The 24,739-nt window shown below is 49.4% G+C and overlaps 3 protein-coding genes across 3 annotated transcripts; 2 read left to right on the top strand and 1 right to left on the bottom strand.

The window, feature by feature from the left end:
* Positions 1–754: 754 nt before the first annotated feature.
* LOC104037644 (uncharacterized) lies at positions 755–4,337 on the top strand. Its single transcript, XM_075720772.1, has 4 exons — positions 755–901; positions 2,503–2,631; positions 3,885–4,022; positions 4,251–4,337. Exons 1-4 carry the CDS (start codon positions 755–757, stop codon positions 4,335–4,337), a joined length of 501 nt encoding a protein of 166 aa, XP_075576887.1.
* A 2,600-nt stretch (positions 4,338–6,937) lies between these two features.
* LOC104037642 (glutamine amidotransferase-like class 1 domain-containing protein 3, mitochondrial) lies at positions 6,938–11,440 on the bottom strand. The gene is made up of 4 exons (XM_009491669.2): positions 11,333–11,440; positions 8,932–9,103; positions 7,942–8,143; positions 6,938–7,130 (listed from the first exon to the last, which is right to left on the bottom strand). Exons 1-4 carry the CDS (start codon positions 11,438–11,440, stop codon positions 6,938–6,940), a joined length of 675 nt encoding a protein of 224 aa, XP_009489944.1.
* A 3,631-nt stretch (positions 11,441–15,071) lies between these two features.
* Positions 15,072–23,689, top strand: LOC104037645 (uncharacterized). The gene is given in 10 exon segments (XM_009491672.2): positions 15,072–15,132; positions 15,888–16,001; positions 17,613–19,298; positions 19,889–19,988; positions 20,675–20,823; positions 20,996–21,048; positions 21,050–21,109; positions 21,914–22,003; positions 22,897–23,019; positions 23,495–23,689. Coding segments are annotated over 10 exon segments (2,631 nt in total).
* Positions 23,690–24,739: the final 1,050 nt, after the last annotated feature.

Consider the following 24,739-nt stretch of genomic DNA (forward strand, 5'->3'; position numbering starts at 1 on the left):
TAAAATCAGCTTCAGTGACTTCATGGTGGTGATGACGCAGAAAACGGTACGTACATTTTAAAGTGCGATTTGGCAAATGGCTGAGCACCCCTATTACAGAAAACTGTAAAGAGTAAACCCGGATTTTTGGTTTTAACACGAGACCTACGCAGGAATCTGTCAGTGGCAAGGCTCCATCAAACCCCAATTATTTCATTTCTCAGCCAAGGTTAATTTAATCAATGCATGACGGGGATCATTCCCGCTCAGAAATAACGTTCAGCTCGTCACGGGACGTCACAAACCCGGGCCCGACTTCCGACATTTCGGCTTCGGAGCCGCTCGCCCCCGGGGCCGGTCGGTGGCCACAGCGGCCGGGCGGGGCCAGCCCGGGGGGCTTGTCCCGCCCACAATCCCCGTCTCGGCCAATCAGCCCCCGCGCTTTCCCTGAGGAGCAGGAACGCTAGCCAATGAGGAGCGTGGTCGCAACGGCGGCGGGGCCGGGCTCGCCTCTCTCCGCACCGGCCCGGGGCTCCTCGGCGCGGCCCGGGCCTGGCGCCGGCCCCGGCCCCGCGGAGCGGCGGGGAGCGGCTGCTCGGCTGGGCCCGGCCCGGCCAGCGCCTCGGAAACCGCCCTCAGAAGCGCCTCAGGCGGGGAGGGGCGGTGCTGAGGGAGGACGGGGGGCGGCGAGGGGGGGGGGGGCTGCGGCCGGGGCCGGCCCCCCGCCGGCCCCTCCGAGGGCGCCGGGCCTCTCCCCCCCGGGGCTCCGGCAGCGATGGAGGCGGCGCCGGGGCCGAGCTCCCCGCCGGACACAGCGGCCGCCGCCTTCCCGCTCAGCGAGGGGCAGAGGCGGGAGCTGCGAGAGGCCTTCGAGGTGTTCCATCGCGACGGCTCGGGCCTCATCGATGCCAGCGGCTTGAAGGCGAGGAGCTGTAAAAACGCGGCGTGGGTGCCGGTGAAAACAAAGGCTGAGTGGGTCTGGGACTCCTCGCTTGCCCTCATTTCCCCCCGTGAAGCCCCACACAGCTGCGTTGCTGCTTTCACGCGCCTCTGGGCTACGGAGAGGAAAACCCGGTCAGGAATGACAGCAGGGCCTGTTGTGACAGAACAAGGGATAATGGATTTAAACTAAAGAAGAATAGATTTAGACTAGACATAAGAAAGAAATTTTTTACACTGAGGGTGGTGAAGCACTGGCCCAGGTTGCCCAGAGAGGCGGTGGAGGCCCCATCCCCGGAAACATCCCAGGCCAGGCTGGACGGGGCTGTGAGCACCCTGCTCTGGTTAAAGCTGTCCTGGCACTGCAGGGGCTGGGCTGGATGATCCCTAAAGGTCCCTTCCCACCCAAACCATTCCATGATTCTATGAATGAGAACCTCTGGTCGCTGAGCTTTTAGGAGGTGAAGTTACTCTCTCTCATCCAGAGGCCTTGTACGCTCCTGCCCTGGTTGCCAATCTCTGTCACGTTTTCATCAGTGCACCGAGATAGCGTTAACCTGTGCAGCGGGGACTTTTGTTTAGGCAGGCCTGGAAGAATCATAGAATTTCATACAAGAAGGCACAGATGTGCAGCATATCCTTCATAACCCATTTCGCGTGTGGCAAATTGTGTTGCTGTTGTACTCCCGTGCGTGCAGTGAGAGTTCGTAACAGCGGGTAGAGCTTGTCATCGCTCCGCTGCTGATGGAACTCAGCCCGGATCAGTCAGGGGCTGAGGTCCTTTTTCTGTGGTGCTGCGGAATAAATCTCAGGAGTCCCCTACCCTGTCTTTCTTCACAGTGTCTTCCGTCCTCAAGAAGTTGAGGAGGAATGACATTTTGCAGGCAAAATTCTCTTAACAACCCCCCTGTCCTCTAACAGGCTTTACAAACGCACTGCAGGTTTGTGTAGCTGAAGGGTGTTCAGCCCGCTGCTCCTCGGGAAGTGTTTGCACAGCCTGAGTAACCCAGATCAGAAGCCCGGATCCCCTCAGGCTGCAGGAAATGACACGGTTGCTTTGTGACCGCAGTTGCACTTGGACCTTAAATACTGTAGTCAAACAGAAGTGACTGGCAGTAAACATAAATGTTGGAAGTGGGGTTAATCATTTACAAGCACCTGATATGCGCTGCTGCGGAGCAGCGGCGGAGCAACTGGTGTTTGCCACCTATTGCTTTCGGAGCACTTGCTGTGCTAACAGACTTGGCTGCCTGCGCTCCGACTCGGTACGCAGCCATGGGTGTAAGGGTTGTGCCAACTGAGTCGCCAGGTGTCCTTAGGAGGGACCGCAGCCTTCCTTCCCGGCCCTTCCTGACAGCTCTTTGCTGCTAATTTTTCACAGCCTCGTACTACTGATCTTAGACCGCTACAGAACCCTGTTCTCTAGAGACAAAATGGTGGGTGAAGAGCTGTTGATGAAAAGTTGCGTGGTTTTTTTCACCGCTTTCGTGCACCTGCTTCACACATGTGCTTTCACACGTCTTTCCCTCTTTGTTTCTGTTTGATTTGTACACCAAGACATTGGTCTGTTTTCTCTTTTGGCAGATAACCGTAAGGGCTCTGGGCTGTGAGTTGGGGAAAGAAGAGATGAAGAGAATCATCTCTGAATTCGGTGAAGGAGGGTCAGGGAAGCTAACCTTTAAGTCATTTCTGCAAGTGATGGCTCGGAAGATGGTATGTGAGCCCAGCTGGTCCCAAAGAGTGAAATTCCGCTTGCCTAGCTTTACGATGCTGGTAGCCACAGTAGGTTGGGTCACTCTGGTTCCCTGCAGGGGAGAAACAGGAGTGTTTCAGGAGTCTCGGCTGAGCTATTTTAGAGATCTACTAAATCTACTATTCGGGTGGATAGTCCTTACCCCTCCTGCCTCTTTCCATGAACTGTAGAGGGAGCAGGATGGCCAGCGCAGATAGAGGTGGCTGCATCTCAGCAGAAATCTCCTTCCCATCCCAGAGAGCCCTGAGCGTACACAGCACCTCGGAGCCCCCACTTCCCTTCCTTAAACCTTTCCACTTGAAATTTCAGTTCTGTCTTTACAGTCGCAGGGCTATTTATCTTCAGTTCAAGACAGCGGTGAGCAAATGTCATACGTCAGACGCGCAATTTGCCATCTGTAGTGAAATCATTCCTCAATACCCACTGACACTGTCAGCACCTCCTGCAGGCAACAGCCACTCAAGCTCGCGCGGTGTCTGAAGAGCTGTTGTTCCATACCAGCTCTTCATGTCCCCTCGTCCTCATCGCCTGTCTGAGATTCCTGCGGCTCAAAAACCTCTGTATCCCCTGCGTGCAAACCTAGGCCGTTCTCAGAGAGCACCAGCTCGCCTGCTTCTGCCTCTCCCATCCTCCCGATTTCCTTGCAGGGCTTTGTGGGATGCCTGGGAGGTGGCTGGGGCGTAGCTGGCGTGGCGGCAATGCGGTCGCAGTTGCCAGGGTGTGTATGCGCGGGATGTGTGCTAGGAGGGCAGTGAAGATTCCCCCGTTTTCCCCTCTAGTTCAGTCAAAGCCTGCACCCAGCTGCAGGCCTGTGCCTGAGGTAAGGGCAGTAAGAGCCAGCATTGGCCTGGCTCACTTTTGAAATAAAATAAAGCTGTAGCCGTTGGATCATTTTTGGCAGCTGCTTCCTCCTCCAGCAGTAGTGCTAGTCCCCCTCTCCCTGACAAAGCTTGGCCGGGATATTCCAGGCCAAGTCCCCATGCTGCTCAGACAACTCCTCTTGGAGCTCTTCCTTTAAATCGCAGTTCTACGGGGTGGGGAAAGGCAAAGGTGAGACAGCAGCGGTAGACAACGCTCTTCTATGGCCAGGTTGTCCCTAAAATGATGTCTTGAATTTGATTGCAAATGTTTGCCGGCTAAAGTGCCTGACTGGGGATTGTAGGGGTGTATGATGTCATGTTTACACAATGGCATTTTTCATTTCCTTGCTAAGGCGGAGCCATGTTTGGAAAAGGAGATCCGGGAAGCTTTCAAGGTGTTTGATTGTGATGGCACGGGCAAGATCTCCTTTGAGAATCTCAAGGTGGTGGCTAGCGAGGTGGGGGAAGACATCACGGATGAGGAGCTGCAGGTTTGTGAAGCACAAACGTTTTCCTCTCGTGCTCTGCTCGGGGAGGGAACGGGAGCGTCTTACTGCGGGGAAGGCTGGTTGGGGGATTGCGCTGTGTGCCTTTGCGACGGACACCATCTCTGTCTCGCATGGGCCTTGCCCGAGACCCTCACTGGCGTTTGCACTTTGCGAGCGTCCGTCCTCTCAGATCCAACCTGACCTGGCCTCCAAATCTTTGCTATCCCACAGGAGATGATTGATGAAGCAGATGTGGATGGAGATGGGGAAGTGGACAAACAGGAGTTCCTGCGGATGCTGACACTGGCTGACCCATAACTGCAGGATTTTCTTTTTTCCTCCCATTCCCATATAAACACCTAGTTACATCATCACTTTTCTCCAGCTTCCTTACTTCTTATTTGTTGCTTTTCTTGGGTGTCTAAACACACCAAAATACTGTTAATGTTTCATCTTTGGGGTTGATTTTTCCTGCTCCACTAGTGGAAGCAATCTTCTGCATCCCAGCAAACAGGGTTGTTACTAGCTTTGTGTCTGTGTGGGTTGGATCTAAAGTTAGAGATTAATTCAAATTGTTCAGTCAGACCGTGGAATTCTCCCTATTGTATTTACATCCCGCACCTTTTCAGCCTGTCTGATAAGTTAGTCAAAACACTCTTAATATCAGAAAAACCTGTATAACTCTCAAAAGTTAGCGCTTATAGCAGGAACTTCTGTACCTTTCCTGAACACCTGCATTGTGCAAAAAACGAGAGTTCAAGGGCTTGGGAACAATTACTTTCTGTAAGGTAATGAACGGCTTAAGGTGTGGATTCCGCTTCAGAAGCAACAGTATGGGAGAAAACGCTGCAGCTCTGAGGCCTGGTCTCCCAGGGATTTGTGCTTCCATCCTAATTAAATGCTAATTCAGGCTGAGTGTTGCTCTGCGGTTGGGATACTCGCCACAGTTCTCTGCAAGGGATTGTCGAAGGACCAAGGGAACAGTGGACTTTTTGTGCTAGCAAACATTGCCCTCCTCTTCCTGGCAGCTACTGTCCCAAAATCTTATGGTCCTTTATTTCTTGGAGGCTTTCACACCTTTGCAAAAGGTTATATAAGGTGGCCAAAGGGGTGAAAATGATTGGTAGGAGAATCAGTGGGAAAAAGTAAGACAGAAAAGAGTGACCAGATAAGCTACATTTTCATTAGAAACCTGGGTAGAATTGCTGTATCGTGCTCCTCTGGGCTGTTCTGTCACTGCCAGATGTGCTTGAACCCCTCTTTGCAGCACCACTGTGGCACGTGGGCAAATTTCTTCCCGCTCTGGTCACCAGTGTCGTTGCGAAGGGTCTCACCATGTTGGTGAGAGTGCAAAAATATGCCGGTGTTTTGAAAAGGATGTAAAAAGCCTGAGGAGTTCGCTGAGAAGAGCCTCAGAAAACAGTTGTGGGCTTAGAAAACGTGTCTAACGCTCAGAGAATTCAGCAGCTCAGTCTGTAATGATTATATGATCCTACCTGTATAATAAGAACCCATATAGGAGGAACATACCAGCTACCATCTAGAAAGCTCTTGAACCTGATGGAGACAAACCTGTCAGCAACCAGGGGCTGGAAGTAAGCTCTTCAGCTATAGCAGAGAAGTGAAAAACAGGTCTTATCTTAAACGACGTTGGTTAACTGTGAGGATGAGCTATCAAATACTACAGCAGTGTCTGCAGGCCAAGACTGAATCCTCTCAGCAGGCTTGCTTCAGCCCAGTGGTAAGTTGCTGTGCTCTTTACAGCTCCTGCAGCGTGGTCAGATTACACGGACAAATGGTTCCCTCTGGCCTTAAAAACCCGCGCCTGGCCTGTTATCTGAACAGCCGTGCCTGATGCTGCGTTATTTTTAGTGCCTTCTGCCAGCCAGACTTTGCTCTCGCCCAGCTGGTTCACAGCTTGCCCTTCAGGTTTCGGCTAGATGGGTGTTTTGTCTGTCCCTGTTGCAATGCAGGGTTGTTGCTTCCAGGTTCTTTCTAGGAATTTTCCTGGAGGCTGGAAGGGACTGGAAATTGCACCGCTTTCTCTGGGATGCCTAGACTTCACCCTGGACTCTTTCTGCCTAGGAGCAGTACGGAAGGCTGCTCCCAAAGTGTTCCATGCTATCATAGCAGGTCTGCTCTTAATACAAGGGAAGAATTTAACCTCTTCGCGTTAGACCTGGATGCTAACATTGGTTTGGTTCTGCTTTCACCCATCTCATATTCACGCCCAAGTCTGGGTTCTGACAATTCCTAGCAAAACAAGTGGGGTTTGTTGCTGGTGACTTCTTCCCGTACCGCTTTCCCCACTCATTGGCCAACCAGTAGCACTAAAAGCATCTCCTAATCCAGAGTAAAAGGCAAAAATGAAAGCAGAACTCAGCCCATGTAAAAAGTGTCAGGTTTTATTCAGTAGCAGAACCGCATTCCTTCCTTTTGCCACTAATTCCTCTGTTCTGTGAGGTACGTGGGGAGCTTTGAAGTACTGGCAGACACGGATGTGTAAGGAATCTCAGGAAGGGACCAATTCCCGTTGACACAGGATACGGACATGTCAGGCCAGCCCAGTCATGGCTGACATGACCCAGGCAACTCCTCAGCCACTCGGAACCAAAGACGGCGGCTGTATTTGAGCCCCGTGGAAACCTGGCTTCTGCATGCCAGCTCGATGCGTGCCCACACTCCCAATTACTGCGAGGGTGCTGTCAGTAAGTGGTGTGTCCTTAGCAGGACACGGCAGCGCTTCCATTGCTCCGGAGTTCTTCCTCCTCAGCAGCCACCAGTGGTCGGGTGGGGGGGAAGAACTCCATTTGAGTAGCGGTTTGCCTGTTGACATGCGGGTGTGAAAAAGGGAAAAACGTTATCCGAGGATCAGTGCCTGCGCTCCAGAGGAGGTGGATTCTGTGGCTTTGTGGCATTCAGGCAAGCCTGACCACTTCTTTGACCATCTTTCCGATGCCATCGTAGATCTCATGAATGGGGGCATTGCACATGAAGGCGCTGGTGGTCACCAGCTTGTTCTTCGCATCCACGTGAATTTCAGTGACGTGTTTGTTCACGTGCTTGCAACCAAGCTCCTTCATGGTCTCAGCAGTGTTCGCGTAAGGCCATCTACAAGAAGAGAAGAGAATAAACCCTGTGTGGGGAAGGCGTCATTACACAGAGCGACTTGACGGAGGCCTGGGGTGAGAAGTCTGTTGATTACAGAGAGATGGATGGTCCCTACAGAAAGTCTTCTCAATAGGATCCAAATCTTTTCCTGTCAGAGGAGTTTCTCCAGGACTATAGAACCAGTAAAACCTCCAGATTACAGTGAGCTAAAAATCTGCAGTAAAGCCAAAATAAGACCATGATGTTCCACTATAGATGTTCCACTGCTTAACTCTACCTGCTCCAGACTTTGTGTTAAGGTTTGGTTTTTTTTTTTTCACCAGCTTCCTACAAGTGACATTACTTCCTAGCCCTTCCTAGCAAGAGCCATCGTAGTTCCTTCCCTGCCATTGGGAGAACTCAGTCACAGCTTTCTCATATGAGTAAGGACAGTTTAACTCCCTCCCTCTCTTCACACTGCCAAGTCTTGGGCAACCATCCTCTTCCTACCTAGGATCTGCTTAACTTTAGGAGTCAGTGCTCTGCTGCCTTCTCCTACCCTGGGAACAAGAGGTGCATGAGGCAGGGTGCTACGTACATTGGGGAGGCAAATATAAGATTGTATTTAAAATAAAGTGTCTTATTCTAAGCCGTCAGAGTTGTGGAAAGAAGTATACAAAAAACCAAACAAATCCGCTGGTACAGCGTGCCCTCTGATCTGCTGACAAATCACAAAACAGCTCTTCCAGACACTTGAAGAGTTTCAACTATTAACTGTTAAGTCTTCAGCAGGGCCCTGGTTACTAAATGTCAGCACTCCAAGGTTACTCACTTGTCACACGGTGTGTCGTGACCCACAGTCAGCTCGCAACCTGGGAAGATTTTGGCTGCCAGAACGGGGGAAATGCAGCACAGGCCAATGGGCTTTTTGGCAGCGTGGAATGCCTTCAGGATGTCCTCCACCTCTTTGGAGACGGTGCAGTTCTTGCCTTGGGTGGCCCAAGTACTCAGGTTTTTAGCCACTCCAAAGCCACCTGAGAAAAGAGAAACAAATTAGACCGGAAGATTAGTGCTCCAGGGCAGGAATTTTTCAGGTATTACTTAGTAGAATGCTAAAATGGATTTGGTGGATGGCAGCATTTGTCCAATGTTGATAAAAGAATTAAAGACAGACAAGCTGAGCCTTTGTGAGCTGACTGCCAGGAGATGAGACATCAAAGCACCTTTCTTGCTTCCATACGGAACTGAAGCGGGGAGGTGTCGATGCTCCGTTGGGTACTGTGTTTCACCCATGAGCTCTTTTCTGACTTATGGTGGAATGTGCTGGCAAGTTTTCACTTGTCTCTTAATCCTTGCTCCAGGCCTAATCCATCCCCACCGAAACCACGTGCTCGTACTTTCACTAAAGCTGAATTGCCAGGCTGACCCAGCTTTCCGCTTTTGAGTCATGCCCTCTCTGTCCCAGGCTCTTCCTCTCCTGATAAGGAGGTTGGCATGTTGGTGAGGGAGGGGTTGGTTTTACATCCAGTAAGAAAAAAAGCTCGGTAGGTGGTACAGAGGATAATTCAATCGGCAGTTTTCTGCCCTCTCCTCTTGGGATAAGCTTCTGCATTACCATGTTCTCTTTTAATTTAAGTCCAAGCTAGCATGCCAGTGCCAGCACAGATGGAAGATCCTCCCACTCCCACTTCCAGCCTGTCTGCTTCCCCAGTGGCTCTGCCCAGTTCTTCTCCAGCCCATGACTCCCATGTCGTTCAAGGCTTACGGCATATCTAGGCTGTTCGCAAGACTTTGGGCGTGCAGACCCTGCATGCCGTCCTACCTGGTATGATTACGGCATCCAGCCCCTTGACATCCAGCTTCGCTAGGTCCTTGATGTTGCCTCTGGCTATTCGGGCACTTTCAACTAGCACGTTGCGCTTCTCCTGAGTTGGCTGTCCCTTCACGTGGTCCACCACATGCATCTGGTCAACATCAGGAGCATAAACCTCGGCCTGGGGAGGGAGGGGAAAGGTCTATTATCCTTCAGTCATGTATCCTAAGCACGTTAAAGGTCATAGGTAGTGAATGAAAGTGCTCGAGTTACTTTGTTAGGAAGGAATTTTGCTGGTGAATGCAGTGACCTTCAGGCTCACCTGTATCTGATACTGGCAGCAGAAAAGTTATTGTCATAGGGGGGAGAAAGAAAGGAAGGTCTTTTGTAGCTTCTGCACAGGAGCATTTACCCTGACCTTAAAGGAGTGGGGGTGTTGTTAGCTGAAAGCAAAGCAGCTAGCCCACGCTGCTTGTTTTGGGGCCTGCAGTGCTGGAGAGGGAGCAGTGACTCCTTTCCTTCCTAGGAAAAGGAGGTGTCCCAAGAGCCATTGGGGAAGCCATTTCTTAGAGGTTTCCATCTGCATCCCAAGCAACCACCTTCACCGGGGCAGACCCCCGCCCCAGCTGCCCCCACAAAGCCAGCCATCCCTGGCGGGGGCTGGCTGCCCAGCGAGCTGCTGTCAAACCACGTGCCCCCCTCAAAGACAGCACTTGGAGTTTCTTCTCCTCAGCCACTGTTTTCCCAAAGCCAGAGTATTTCTCTTTCTGGAAAATGCCTCCCCTTCCTTCAGAACTGTTTCAAGCTCACATGCAGTAATTAAGAGTGGAGGATGGCAAACAGATGGGCGATAGATTTGGGGACTGTACAAGCTTGGCAGCTCTGGGCTCCATCCATTTAAGAAGGATGTGAAGGTACTCGAAGGCATCCCGGGGAGGGCAACAAAGCTGGTGACAGGGCTGGAAGGCATGTCTGCTGAGGACTCTGGGCTTGTCTGGTTTGGAGAAAAGGAGGCTGAGGGGCGACCTCATTGCTCTCTGCAGCTTCCAGAGGAGGGGACGTGGAGAGGGAGGTGCTGAGCTCTTCTCCCTGGGATCCAGGGACAGGGTGCATGGGAATGGCTCAAAGCTGCACCAGGGGAGGTTTAGACTGGATATTAGGAAGCATTTCTTTCCCGAGAGGGTGGTCAAACACTGGAACAGGCTTCCTAGAGAGCTGGTCGATGCCCCAAGCCTGTCAGTGTTTAAGAGGCATTTGGACAATGCCCTTAAGAACGTGTTTTAACTCGGTCAGCCCTGAATTCGTCAGGCAGTTGGCCTAGATGGTCGTTGTAGAACCCTTCCAACTGAAATAGTCTATTCTATTCTATTCTATTCTATTCTATTCTATTCTATTCTATTCTAATTCTATTCTATTCTAATTCTATTCTACTCTATTCTACTTTTTGTTTCCTTAGGCAAGCATGACTGAAAAATAAAGGGAGGGGGTTGAAATAACGCCTGAGTTTCCTCCAGTAGAGGTCCTTGCCGATCAAGGGATGAGTGCAGGACGGTGCTCCGAGCCTGCCAATTCAGGTTATGGCAGGAGGGAAGCGACTGCAGCAGCTCCAGGCGAGAAGCAGCAGCAAAATTATAGACAGTGGAGAAAAGGTTTGTACAAGTCTCAGCTTTAAGCCAGAGAACAGGCACTTTGAAGGCTTTGGAATTGGGTGGGCTGGCTCTGCAGCACACGTACATCACCACTGTGCCTTTGTATTTAATAGAGCAATTCCGATTCCCAGGAGAACGGCTCTGACCCAGCTTTGTGGGTGGCTCAGAGCTGAGGGTAACGTTACGCAGGGCTTCTCTCCCTCCTCTCCCAGTCTCGCAGGGTGGCTATCGTGACTAATGGCATATTAGAGTGCCGCTTGAGGGTCTCCTTTTTTACCCCTATTCAAGTTCGACTCACAAAAACTTGTCTATTTTCAGTTCTAATCTTCGGGGGTTTAAAAAGATGAATTTCCAACAGCCCAAAACAATAGCAGTCTTTAAACAGAAATACCAAAGCAGAAAGGAGGAAGTGCGAGCCAAAAAGAATAGAGAATGCATTTAGGAAAGTTTGTTTCAGAGTTTGGATCCACTCAACACAGAGCACCAAGCCAATCCTCTCGTACAGCAAAGCTGTGAGAGCGAAGCAGAGACCAGGGAGTTCTCCACGCTCGTTGTAGCAGCTCCTACACCGTGCCGTTTGCTTTGACTCCAGTCACTTACGCTTTGCAATTCCCCTAGCAGCAATGGGGAGCCTGCGATTTGTCCGGCAAGCTGCAAAGCTCCTTAGAGACAAGAACTTTCTGCAAGAGAGCGAGATTGAAAAGCAGAGCAGGGCAGAAGGAGCCAGAGGTGGGGCAGGAGCCTGCCGGGGTGCCTCTTACCTGTGCCCCCTCCCTGCTGAGATGCACCAGCACAGCAGAAGCCTCATGGATCTCGCTCCCGTCGTACACCCCACAGCCAGCCAGCACGACAGCCACTCTCTTTCCCATGGTCACACGCGGAGCAGGAGGATTCCCTGGAGAGCCCCAAATTGCTGTGCATCTCTGTTCGCTGCCTGGAGTCTTTTATAGCGCGATCCCTCCCCCAGGAGCAGGTGTGGCCGGGAGGGTTGGGCTGAATTTCTTACTGGCAGGAAGGTTTTATTTCCAGTGCCACAGGCAGGGCATGTAAATATTATTTGTTTCCTCAACTAACGGCTCCCTTGCAGATCTTCCCAGCACGTTGTCTCCAAAGCATCCCCAGCTGACGTGTTTTTCCTTCTCAGCTGTCGATTTTCCATTCTATTTCAGGCCAAAGTCCCAAAGTCTTTGTGCATAAGATGGTATCAAAGGGAGCCCTCCCGGAGCAAGTATTCGAGCCAGTGCATTCCCCTCTGTGCCCCGTTTTTTTAAACCCTACACTGCATAGGCAGCCTCAGTCTTTTAACACCAAGATTTCCTTTTCTGACCTTAAACGTTCTTATCCTCATATCCCATCTCTCAAGAGCAGACGTTTTGCATTCGCTTTGCAGTTGTTTCCTGGCCTTTGGGTCCCGAGGTTAGAAATTAATAACTTGATTCTTCACCAACAGCACGGTCTCTCCGGTTGCCAGGAAAGTGGTACCGGGAATCGGCAGAGCCCTGACCTCTGCAGGGGCACACGGCAGCAGGATTCACAGCCTGTGACGGGGAAACTCTCTTGCAGACGCTTATCCTCCCTTCTTGATGCGCTCGCACCTGAGATGATTATGTACCTCTCTATTGGAACATTGCGCTGTTGAAATAACTATAGCCTGTTGAGGCTGTCTCGCTATTCTTCAGAGAGCAAAAAACTTCATGCGACATGGTTGAAGAATGTTTTTCAGGGGTTATTTATACGAAATTTTCCTTGGGTCTCGATCATATTTGGAAGACACATGAAGTACATCTTGTGTATAATGAAATAGTGTTTCGGCAAGTTCGTTAGTCACAGCAGGCATGAAGAAGATACTCGTTGCTAATGCATGTCACTTCATTCATTGCATGCATCTCTTAAAACTAGTGATATCAAGCACCACATACTCCCAGCTGCTACCTATAGAAGCAGCAACAAAAAGCACATGAGAAAGGACTTGCAGTCCAGCTAATCTAACACAGGCTTTTCCTTTCAGTTACTTTTATTACCCAGAACAGGAATTAAACTGCGAGATACGTGTGGAAAATACCCAAAGCCTTTTCACTGCTGCTGTTTTGGTATCTAAGATATTCTAACTGTGGCTTAGAAATGTATTATTGCCTCTTGCAAGAGAAAACAGCTGAATCATGCTGAAACTTGAACAGATAGTTTCTTCCTCCTTCAGCTGGTTAGAGAGCGGTCCTGGTCATGATGGAACAAAGGTAGCCAGGGGCTGATGATTTAAACAAACTTACTGCTTGCTGCAAACTACAGCATTTAGCTCTGCCTGTTGCAAACCGAGCCGGTTCCCCTTACTGGTATAACTGGTTAGGTGTAACTGGAGAAACCAGGCTAGTTCCAATGCTGCTTCCTCAGGTAATAAGATCTATCTCAAAAGACATATTGAACCTAAAGACCTATCTGCAATAAACGTATTCTTGATAAATAACACTTTTCAGCTGAGTTGCTCCATTCTGTGTGGGAATGTTTGCACACATTTATTAAGGTAGAGATGTTGGGCTTTAATATGAACACCTTGCTTTAATCTGCATTAATATTCTAGCGAAGAGGAGTGTGAAGGAACCCTGTTGCTTCAAAGCTCTTCTTGAAGGTGAATGCAGTTAAAGATAACTGTCCTCCAAAGCACTGAGGAAACCAGGAAAGTTTGGGAGCCATTATAGGGACCCAGCTGTGCAATGGAAGCATGTCATCATGCTCCAGCTGGCTCAGAGAGCGGGACGAGCAGGGTCTTTTGACGTTATCTGTGGACCCTGACAGTCTGGGGTTGTTCTAGATGCTGCTACAGATCTAATGCCTCTTGGATGATCCCGGAGGCCCGTCTTGGAGCTCCAGTCTGTGCAGTTTTAAGTCCCCTTTCCAACAGCTTTTCTGTCCTCCAGCCCTGGCTGTGGAGCATGACTTACGGGGGAACATAGAGCAGGAGGTGCCAAGAGGAACATCGCAGCTTGCTGCTGTAGGGCCTCTGCAGAGTCATCCCTGACCAGCTCAGTAATATTAGCGTGAAGCTCTTTACACTCTTCTGCATCTTTTATCTTGTCAAGAGGCTGAGAGTGGAATTTGCTTTAATTGGGGCTGAAGGGAACAGGAGCCGAGTCCTTCACAGGAGTAGGCGCTACACCGGTCCATTGCACACAGCCAGAATGATGGAGGAACATATGTAAGTGGAGGCAAGTGTTGTCCCTGTTTTCCATCAAAGCTCTGTTAGCTCTCACAGAACAGTTCTCTGCCTAATTCCCGCTTGACGTGTGATCCAACATGATCCCGAAGCCAGTGTCTGCTGCTTTCTGCAGCCTCTCCTCCATAGGTAAAGACCTTTATGACCCTATCACATGTTCTCCGTGGGAAGCAGTAGGAAGCTGTGAACAGGTCCTTCACATTGCCTTTGGGATACACCAGCGATCATGGCAATGACTGGTACTCACTGCCCGCACAGTTCTCCTGGAAAGCCAGCAAGGCTCCTCTGGATTTATCCTCGCACTGATGGTTAGCGATAGGACGAGAGGAAATGGGCTTAAGCTGCGCCAGGGGAGGTTTAGGTTGGAAATTAGGAAAAATTTCTTTACGGAAAGGGTGGTCAAGCATTGGAACAGGCTGCCCAGAGAGGTGGGGGAGTCCCCATCCCTGGAGGGGTTCAAAAAACGGGTAGATGTGGCACTTGGGGACATGGTTTAGTCTAGTCTACCCTTGATTGGCTTAGAGTAGACTTGGTAGTGTAGGTTAATGGTTGGACTGGATGATCTTAAAGGTCTTTTCCAACCTAAACGATTCTATGATTCTATGATTCTATGGTCTCCAGGCTGCACGTTTGCATTGACACCTCACTCGTGAAAAGGGCTCAGGAGGAGCTCCCCGTGGGCGTGCGCAGAGGGGCTGGGTTAGGTAGGTGTGGAGTGACACACGGACAGAAGTCACCTTTGAGGGAATGGCGCTGAATCTGCCCTGGGTTTGCCCAGCACAGGACAGTGGTGCCAGGCATTCATAGCTGTGACAGGGACAAACAGCAGGACCGTGGCCAGTGTTAGGAGAAATAACTCGTCCCCAAGGAGCTCCCGGGCTTGCAAAGTACTTGTTTGCTCCAGCAAGATGGGTTCTTTAAAAAAAACTTAATTTTAACCGGTGTAATTTCCTCACTGGCAGTAGCAAAAAGGCAGTCATAGTAATAAACCCTCAGCGTTATTTTTCAAGTGTCTTTTTTAACAAGGGTTAATCAACAGTAAAATTAACAGGCCCCTGGAGGGAGCTACCAGCAGCCCATGCTGACTCACAGACTGAAATTTATTGCAGCAAGGAACTCGTTTGCATTTCCTCCCGCATGCAGAAAGGAACACTAACAGAAGATGTTTGTAGGGAAAAGGGGTGGAGAGCAGGGAGGATCGCAGGCCAGTGGAGTTGGTTTGGTTATAAAGAGCTAGGGAGGAAAGAGAGGCAGCATTTCAGCCCGCACCTGGGTCTTCAGCGGACTCTGCGATGGCAGACAGAAAAGCTGAGTCACTGCATTCCTCCATAGGGCTCTTGGGCATTTCCGCAGGTAGGGATCGAGTCTTCTTGGCACGGGAAGATGGGGTTGGGACTAGCTTTCATGGACAACCCCCTTCTCCAAGGGGGCTAAAGCGTCTGCTTATTCTGAATCTTCTCTGCCTGGGTAAAGCTGCTAGATCCAGAGATCCCTGTGCCTATTACAGCAGCCAACAAAATATTTGTCTTGGCTTTAAAGTGCTGGCCTGAACTTTTGTACTCGATCCATCCTGGGTGGGAAGCAAATCAAAATTTTTTGGTAGTCATTTTCATAAATGATCTTTATTTGGATGCACTTTCTTTTCCTTTCCTAGCCGTTTTCCCTGCAGCTCTGTTTTCTGTGTTCACTCCCTTTCATTTGCTCCTTCGCTGCGTTTCGTCTCTCTGAGTGCGGCCCCTCTTCATTTCTAGCCTAGTTTTCTGTGGGCACAAGGCTTATGTGATCAGCTCTAGAGCGTGCGTGCGTCTGTCCGCCTTTTGTGTAACTGGAATCGGAGAGCTGATTTTTACCCTTCTCTGGCAACGGGGGAGCACTTTCAAACACGATTAAGTTCAAGTTTCTTAAAACTAGGCACCCAGAAAGAGTTGAGACCATGGACACAAACCAAGTTAGAACACACCCCCGCAGCTCCTTAGATCTCACTATTTTCAGATCTTGTACTGCTATTTTTTTCCCTATGCCCTGCTCTTGCACTCTGGTTCTCTCCTGGTTTTTCGGGCAAAGTTTACAAGCTCTTTCTTTTTTTCCGCCTCCCTTGTCACACACAGGATCACTCTTACTGGCGGTGCATTTCTACAGTTTGCCCAGAGCAGCCCCTCTGCTCCCCAGCACAGCTCTGGGAGTCCTTCTGTTGATTTTATCGTCTCTTTTGGCGTATGCAGGTAAGACTCGGAGGGTGGCCGGCTTCAAGGCCTCCCCCTTCTATAGCTTTGCGTGTAGTCGGTCTGCTTTGCCAACAGGTTTATGCAAACCGTGGCAGCCTTGCCAGAGCACTGATTCGTTCTCCTGGAGGAGCGTGTCAGCACAGCAAATTTTTCCTATATAGGCAACCAAAGAAATCAATGTGAGTTCTGAACAAATGCTTTACCAGGGTCTCTGAGAGTTTTAAGAGACTGAATACATGATTTCTCTAAAAACGGTTCCCAGGCTTTCTGATTGTACTTTAGGCACCCGTGGACTGAAATGGCATGTCGATGTGTAAATGCCAAGAGATCTACTTATCTGAGAGAAAAAAATCACTGGCTATAACAAAGTCCACCCTTTTTAGAATCAATGCTGTTATTTCTCCTTTTTAACTCAGGGCAATGAGGACGTGAAAATCCACGATTTGATGCTATTTTTTCCTCTACAAAGCAGACAGCTTGGGACAGACGCTACATATTTTAACCCATAAAACCTAGGTCCACCTCTTCTCTCAGTCAGTGGTGGCACAAAGCATTAGTAGAAAGCACTTAGAAGCAGCTGTACTGATGGGACCGTATGGAATGGACCACCGGGCAGGTGATGTTTCACAGTTGGTGGGAATCAACAGCCTCCTACCAAGGGCAGGAATTTCTGTGCTCCCTTGTTCCAAGACGTGCATACTTGTGCGATTACAGTTCTCTGTAGCTTGGGGACTCATTCAGCAGAGCTCTTGCTTCCCGTCCCAACTTGAGTCTGGCTCACAAAGTTGTATCAGTTTGGGGAAGAAATGAAGCATAGGTTCATTCCAAAGCTCCAGATTGGAAGGAAGCTTTCAGGTCTATCCATGGTGATCAATATCCTCACATCATGAGGTGAGAAAGCATGGCAGTAAAAATAAGGTACTTTGTGATATTGTTTGGGGGTAGTATGTGGGTTCCATTCAACTCGAAGTATTTTAAATCAAGGTCTTTGTCATTTTGGGGGTCAGGGTACCGAACAGGATAGTTCTTGAGAAGGAATGAGTTCTGCAATTCCTATACTTCTGTCTTCTGAGAAGGCCCAATTATTTATGGGGATACAGCAGGTTGTATGACACTTGTGGTTCAAATATTGGACCTGACAGCTTACAACGGGAACAAAACAAACCACCAGGCAACCCAAGACTTGATTTTCATTAATATATTACGGTCTTACTGAGTCTTGTAGGCCTCATGAGGAAGATAAGACAATGGCTTGCTGAACCTTGACTTCGTTAGGGCAAACTGCCTGCCAGGCCTGGTACAGTACTTAGCAGAAGGAACTCAAGTACTCTGAGCTCAGCTCAGACATTCTGATGCACGCCAAGTGTTGTGCTGATGGAGTCTTTACGGTCGTGTCTACACAGTGTAACGGGGCATGATGCAGACCTACCCAAACTCGTGACAGCTTTGTCTAGCATCATGCAGGACCTGTGCAGCTCCGTGCTAGCATAGCGATCGTGCTTCCAACGCACCATGCGCCTATAGCTCAGCTGCCTGTCCTAACTACTGCTTTCCATAACCTACTGTCTCGAAATCACGGTTCTGTCTCTATTGTCATTTGTTTCACAGGAATTCGGAGAAGCCTAAGGAATGCCTCCCTGTTCTTGTCTCTCTGCCTGACCATCTCAGTGTTCTGGTGCGGCTATGGAGTGGTCTTCATCCTGGGAGGGCAAGGAGTTTTGAACGACACTGGTGATTTCCGCAATGCCTTGGTGCCTGGCCTGGTCACATTCACTTTGGCACTACTCATTATTGCAGTGGTGGGCTTCCTTTGCAGAGAGGTCGTCCTAGCTATGGTTGCTTCTGCTGTCTCGCTTGCCAGTGCTCATGAAGTTGCCATGCGTTACAGCACAGCTTTTGGTTCCTCTGCTGTGGCTTGCAATTATATGGTTGTCTGCTTGGTCGGTGGTTATTTTGCTCTGGGAAGGATTCTTTATTTCCTAACCAAAGAGAAAATTGCCCTCCCTGGCACAGATCTGGCCAGGAAAAAGACCCATGAACAGATCCAGTCCACCAGTGGCAGCATGAATCACTTTGCAGTCACCGGGCTGATCCTGAACATGCTGTCTGCCAGTGTCTTTGGCTGTAGGCTCCTGGGTGTCACTGGCAAACTATTTATTGGTCAGGTGCCCTGGCTGTGGGCAGCTGGGATCTACCAGATTGGCATCTGCATTTTATCATACCGTGCAATGGATGTACTAATGGCTACGTTCTTTGGTTTCACTTCCATCCTGAAATTTGCTGGAGGCTATTGCCTTCTGTACCCAATCTGGCAGCCAGAGGAGCCGTCTTTCCCTACTCCATTCCTGGTGGTTTTCTCAATTCTTTTTGTTGTCTTGGCTCTTTTTCTCACTCTTAAGAGCCCAGTGGATGGCCTGTATTTGCTGTTTTATGTGGCCTACTGCATTGCATTAGCTTGCTGTCCCAAGGGATTTTTTGAAGGTGGACCCCAAGGTGTGGATGTGGCCATCTTTGTGGCCTCAGCCTTGATGACTCTAATTCACCTGTACAATGTGAAAGCAAGTGCCAAGATCCCAACAGGGAAGGGTACTATGAAGGCCCTACTTGCCCGCAGCAGTTTTCTGAAGCTTCGTGAAGGGGCAGACCTTCACACTCCCTACCTAGGGTATTCCAAGTATGCAGATGCAGAAGCACTTGGCTATGCATGCAGTGTCCTCGCTTCTTTTGCTGTAACAATGACAGGGGACCCCCAGGCTCCACTTGCTACTGTTGTAATTCCATGGGTAGTGGTAGCTGGTGGGTTCCTTAAGCTTCTAAGTGGCTCGGTGGCCTTTGCCCGGGGTAAAACCCTGGAGAGCACTGCCTTCATTCTCTATGCTGTCATGTGGATCATCTGGGGCTTGACGAGATATGGTGGCCTCTATGGCACTACCAGAAGCTTCCATGCAGCGGTAGGCATCATTGCTTTCATGCTCTTCAATGGCTTCATTGTCTTCTGCACACTCTTCTTAAACATCGCCTGGTTCTTTTACTCCCTCACTTTCTTGCTCATCGCTATCAGCTTCTTGCTGGATGCCATCCATGCTCTTCCAGCTGGCTATGACATTGCTGCCACTCTCATCTTTGGTCTGGTCAGCTTTTACTGCTTCCTGTCTGCCCTTTTCAACAGCATCTTTGAGGGTTCCTTCTTACCAATGGGCAGGCCCATTGTGCAGCTTAGTGGTGTGGGGGGAGGAATGACCAAGTGCCTTCACCTGCCTGCCAGGAAAGCTTCCTCAGTCAAGAGAATTGCAGGTAAGGGAAATACATAGGGCATAACGTGGGGGTGGAGGGTAAATGTGGGGAGGTTTTGTAGCAGAACGCTATTAAAAGAACATTTTTCCTATCCAGATGTGGAAACCATGATAATCTGATGACATTTTGTTGAAGTGGGCCAAGTTAGCAGAGTCATTAGAAGCTAAACATGCTGCGGGGGAAATAGGACCAATTCCTTGAGAGGAGCTGGGTTTAGCAGTGAATTTGCTGCTGTCTCTCCTGTATCATGTCCCACTCTGCTCATCCAGTCTGAGAGACATGAGTCCTCCAGGCTGGGGCTGCCACTGAAAGCCTCGTACAGAGAAAGCAGGGCAAATGCATGGTGCTTGCTCTCTCCACAGGGCTGAATGACTTCTGGCCCTGAAGAACGTGGCCCAGAACTCCCCTAAATGCCAGATCTCCTCTTGGATGAATGCTAGAAAATGCACTGTCAGAGGAAATGCTTTGTTAGTTGGGAAAAGGAGATGAGAGCACCACATTGGCTGTTTTGTCTGTGACAGCTCTTCCGTGAATTACAGCCCCTCACTTCTAGTCACTCAAGGGGTTCTGCCCTGTTCACATGCCAACAGATATCCTGAAGAATGGAGGGACTTGCGGCATCCCCACAGATACTGTGTATGTGCTTGTGGCAGCCTGTCATCGGCCTGATGCTGTGGAGAAAGCTCACCAGTAAGTATTTGCCTTGCTGCCCCAGTGAGGGCTTCCTTGGCTGGTCTAAAGAAGCCTCTAGAACTTATAGCTGCTACTGAGTACTGGCTACAGCAACCATCGAGAGCAATGAGACACATAGCTTAGCCCTCACGGGAACAATAAGGCGATGAGCTTGGGGGAGAAGATCCGAATGGGGAAAGGAGACAGTTGAGCTGGAATTGTCCTCTAAGGTATTGAAGGCTCCTGGCAGGTGATGGAGCCAGGTAGCTTGGATATCACAAGGAAACCCAAAGAAGTGGCAAATGGGGCAGGGGATTACTGTACATATTTGTAGGTACATATTGTCACAGCCAAAATCCCTCTCGTGTTTAACGAATGCCTCTAGCTGTACTTCTGTAAGCAGCTGGGACCCCTCATATTGATGGGGTTTCCTCAGAACTTGGGCAATTGGGACTTCTACCCATCACTACGCAAGAGGCTAAAACCTTGATTTGGAGTAGACATTCCTGATTGGAAATAGTCATTAATGTCCCTTCCTGTCAGGTAATCTGTTGAGCAGTCCTACTTTTACTACAGACTGGTGACCTGGGACAGAGCCTACACACCTTGTCTTAGCTCTAGGCCTCACCAACACAATTTCCTTTTCAGCTTGAAAATAAATCCCCATCTTACTTCCAGGCTCATTTTTCTTGCCTCCTTTCCAGCTCCAAGCGCCAGGCTCAGGATCGCCCCATGTCACTCTGGATTTCTAGCCTAAGGCAACTGGAACCTGCAAAGCATTTGTTCAATCCCCTGCTCTGGGACTTCATGGAGGCTGCCTGGCCATCTCCTATTAGCTTGGTGGTTCCCAGAGGTGAGGAAATGCTGTTACTTCCAAGCTCTCTGGAGAGCTTTGGCTTTTGAAACTCCAAGTTTAAGTCACACAACCGTGCAACGCCACATGCTCCGTGGTGATATTTCTGGTAAGGTCATTGCGTTTGGACTGATGTACGGCCATAAGTGCTGTGTGACTCTTCCTTGTGCAGGAGAATGGGTGGACTTCCTGGGAATGAAGGACTCCGCTAAATACGTCGGTACCCCCGCAGAGCATTGCCATCCGCATCCCCGACTGCTCTGTCACCACACACCTCATCGACTTGGTGAGCGGCCAGAGCACACTCATCCATCCCAGCAGCGCGGGTGACCAGACCTGGCCATTCCACTCTCTAGGGAAGAGGCTTGGTGTCAGTCACTAGCACCCAGGTCCTCTGGCCTGCTGGAGGGGAGAAGGATGGTGAGAGGCTGGAGCACTCTGCCAGCCCTCTTAGCATGTCACCTCTCCTCTCTTTTTTCTTTGCTCAGTGAAGTGAGGATCCTAGCATGTTCAGACGGGTTTGGGGAGTGAAAAGTGCTAAAATGGGTGTAACTCCCACAAGAAAAATATCATTAAGAAGGGGTGGGGTGTGCAGGCAGCTGGTAGTAGATTTTATTGCAGAAAACAGAGTAAAGGGAATAACCACCAGATCAGAAGGCCAGAAAAGATGTAATTAGCAGACACTTTGTCTGATGTCCTACATAGAACACTTTTGTTGTAAGCACGCGCTTATCTGAAGCCAGAATAACTTCAGAAGGTCCAGAATGTGGCCAGAGGAACTGTGATAGCCTGCATGTTCTGCTTATTTCTAGGACAGACGTTATAGGTCTTTGGCATTTGCTATTGCTGGAAAACAAAATGTTCTTTCCTGACAAACATCAGTAAACCCCAGTTCAGCAGGGTGTTAGTCACTCGTACACAGGTTTGGTGGGACTGTAGTTGCCTACAAAGTAGGTGTCTCTACCTGGGTGAGTCACACTGAGTTCTCTTTAGAGTCGCAGAGGCTCACAAGTGAACTTCAGTGTTCAAGTCATCTGTTCTATACAGCAAAACCTGCTCAGAGCTTTTGTTCCCATTTTTCCGTCACCAGGTTGGCCCCATTGTGGTCACATCAGCTAACCCAACGGGAGAGGCAGACACAACACACCACAACCAAGTGTATGCCAAGCTGGGAGACAAGGTAGTTGGGGTCCTGTGTCTTTTCATTCTGCCTGGTCCCAAAAGATGTGGGGATGGAAGAATGCAACCACTTTGTTTCCAGTAGGCAAATCAATAGATGATATCAAGAATCTGGGAAAGCATCTCATTAAAAAAATCTCATGGACACTCCTCATGTTGGTGTCACAGTGAAAGTGTGACATACAGAACTTGGTGGGAAACCAAAATTCTTCTGATTTACACAGTATAGTTTTGGCTTGGCAATGTGAGTTAGTTCATCTTCCAACAAAGAATGATATGAGCAACAAAACAATGCTTCTTTGCTTACAAGCAATAAAACCACTGATGCCTGAATGCACCAGGGCTCCAGCTGGCGTTGAGTTGTTGGAACACAGGGGGTTCCCATCTAAAGCTGAAGCTGGTCTAAAACTGGTGCCAAAGCTCTAAAATATTCCTGGCTTTTAGAACTTTCCTAAGTTCTGGATGTACAATGGTCATGGCCATTCACATGGCTTTCATTTCACTGCAAAATCCTGACTGTACTACATTTTGTGTATTCGTGGCAGCTTATGTGAGGGCAATTTTAAACAAAGAGTGGTACAAATCTTCCACCTCTAACTCCTCAAAAATCTGGTTTTCTACACATTTGCTTTGTAGATGGGACTTCTTCAAAGCTCCTTAGTTGATGTAAACCTGTCTTTGCTGTACTGCTGACCTAGACCCCATAGAGCTCTCTCTCTCTTTGCTTATATTAAATTAATTCCTTCCACATTCAGCCCTTAGTGTCAGTACAGTGGGGTGGGAAGGAGCAGAGTTGCCTTTGATAATAATTACCTGCTGTTGGGAGGGGGAGACTGCCCTCCCTTTTCCCAAGTGCCTGAGGGGAACTTGCTGTGAACATCTATTGCTCTTCAGGTGGATGCAGTTCTCTGTGATGGGCCTTCTCCAGAGAACATCGCCTCCACCGTTGTGGACTGCACCAAAATCGACAGTGGAAACATAGGGTTCTTCAGAGTCGGTATCATCCCTAAGTCTCAGGTAAAATCAATCTTGATTTTATTTCTGCTCCCTTTCTCCATCATGTGGGTTTCAGACTGGGGTTTTCCTAGTTCCATAAGGAGGTGAAGAAATCTGTGACAACATGAGGAGATATCATAGGGTGGTGTGAAAGAGCAGAAAAACAGAGCTCCACATTGCCTGTGTCCTGATCCTGCCTCCGGACCACCATTGCACCTCTCTGCGCTAAGCACATTGCTGCGGAATGTGCGAGGCGGGACCGATTCGTTGGCAGAAAGAGCTCTGAGATCCAAGGTCATGGACCTCCATGGGGCAGGCTTTCCATTTACACCTGTCCCAGAGACCTCTGAGCAGACAGAAATACTTAGTGTAATCCCAAGGCTGAGCCCAGACATGCAGCTTGAAAGAGAATAAGGCATTATTTCAATAGCTGGGGAAGAAATTAGTGCTTTCGCCTAATTACTAACCCACTCACAGCTGTGTTTATTAATTCCAGGTGCTGCAGATACTGGAGCAGGTGCAGAAGAAACACAGGTTGGCTCCTAAGAGTGGCACTTGCACCACAAAAGGCCAGGAAGAACACCTGAATCACAGCCATGCTGTGCCCAACGGGGTGGGCACGGCTGCCTCGGAAGAGGCAGCGCCGGGGCAGTCCCCCCACGAGGGCTGCAAGAATCACACTCGCTTCTGACTCCCGTGCAGGTCAAGCAGTTACGTGCTCACTAGGAAGGTGTTTGCTGGAAAATGACGTACAGGTCAAATTGGGGAATGGGAAACGTTTCCCAGCTGCAGGGGTGACTTATTCGTCTTTCATGGATACTGCTAAAATACCCCAGTGCAGAGCTGACTTACAAACCGCAGTCACCCAGAAGTAAAATATTCACTCACAGACACTGCCAGCTTTCACTGAAGATCAGACATGACCAGAGAAAGCGTTATATCGGTGACAGACTGGCCCCAGAATAACACAGCTTTTTTCCTTTCACTGGGAGTTAATACCTTCAGTTTGGGGCACAGAGTAATGTGAAGAGTTTCATAATTACATGTTGGGGCAAAAACACTGCATGAAACTTGAAGTGGGAGAGGGAGAAGGGGAGATTTATTCAGATACGTGAATACAGGGGACTTTCTAAAATAGGTGAGGCAAAGCATGGCCTCGGGAGCCGGGGCTACCTTCTGGTATGTCTTCTCAAAATGGAGGTCACAGAACCCAACACTAAAAAGAAAAGCCATCACATGAGACACCATTTTCTGTATTTCACAGTCAATGTGAGGGTGGAACTACCATTTCGATGACTCTAATAATATCTAATATAGGAGTGCTGGAGCGTTATGGAAGACCCTCCCTTCCCATGTTATCTCATGCAGAGTATGAATTTCAGGAGAATCATCTGCACTGCATTTGAGGATGCTAGAAGCTGGTCTCTTGCCTTATAGCATAACTGTATGCATCTCATGGTACGTTTCCTCCAGAGTGCAGAATTAGCGCAGAGTGGTAGCTGCTGACCGGGAGAAGGTGAAAAGAAGTTTCAAAGCAACTTGAGGACTTTTCCTTGGCAAAGACTGCATGGCTGTGCAGTTAGTGGCTTGGTTAGCCTCTGAAAACTGTTGATCTTATTCTTACCTGACTCAGGTGCAAGGTGCTGATCAAACTCCAGCTGAAACCAATGGATTGATTCATTGATTTCACCTGAAGTTCTACTGGAACTTAAGCATAAATGCTGTGCAGTCAGAGGAGCTC

The sequence above is a fragment of the Pelecanus crispus genome, chromosome 13 (assembly GCF_030463565.1).
Source record: "Pelecanus crispus isolate bPelCri1 chromosome 13, bPelCri1.pri, whole genome shotgun sequence".
NCBI lineage: Eukaryota > Metazoa > Chordata > Aves > Pelecaniformes > Pelecanidae > Pelecanus > Pelecanus crispus.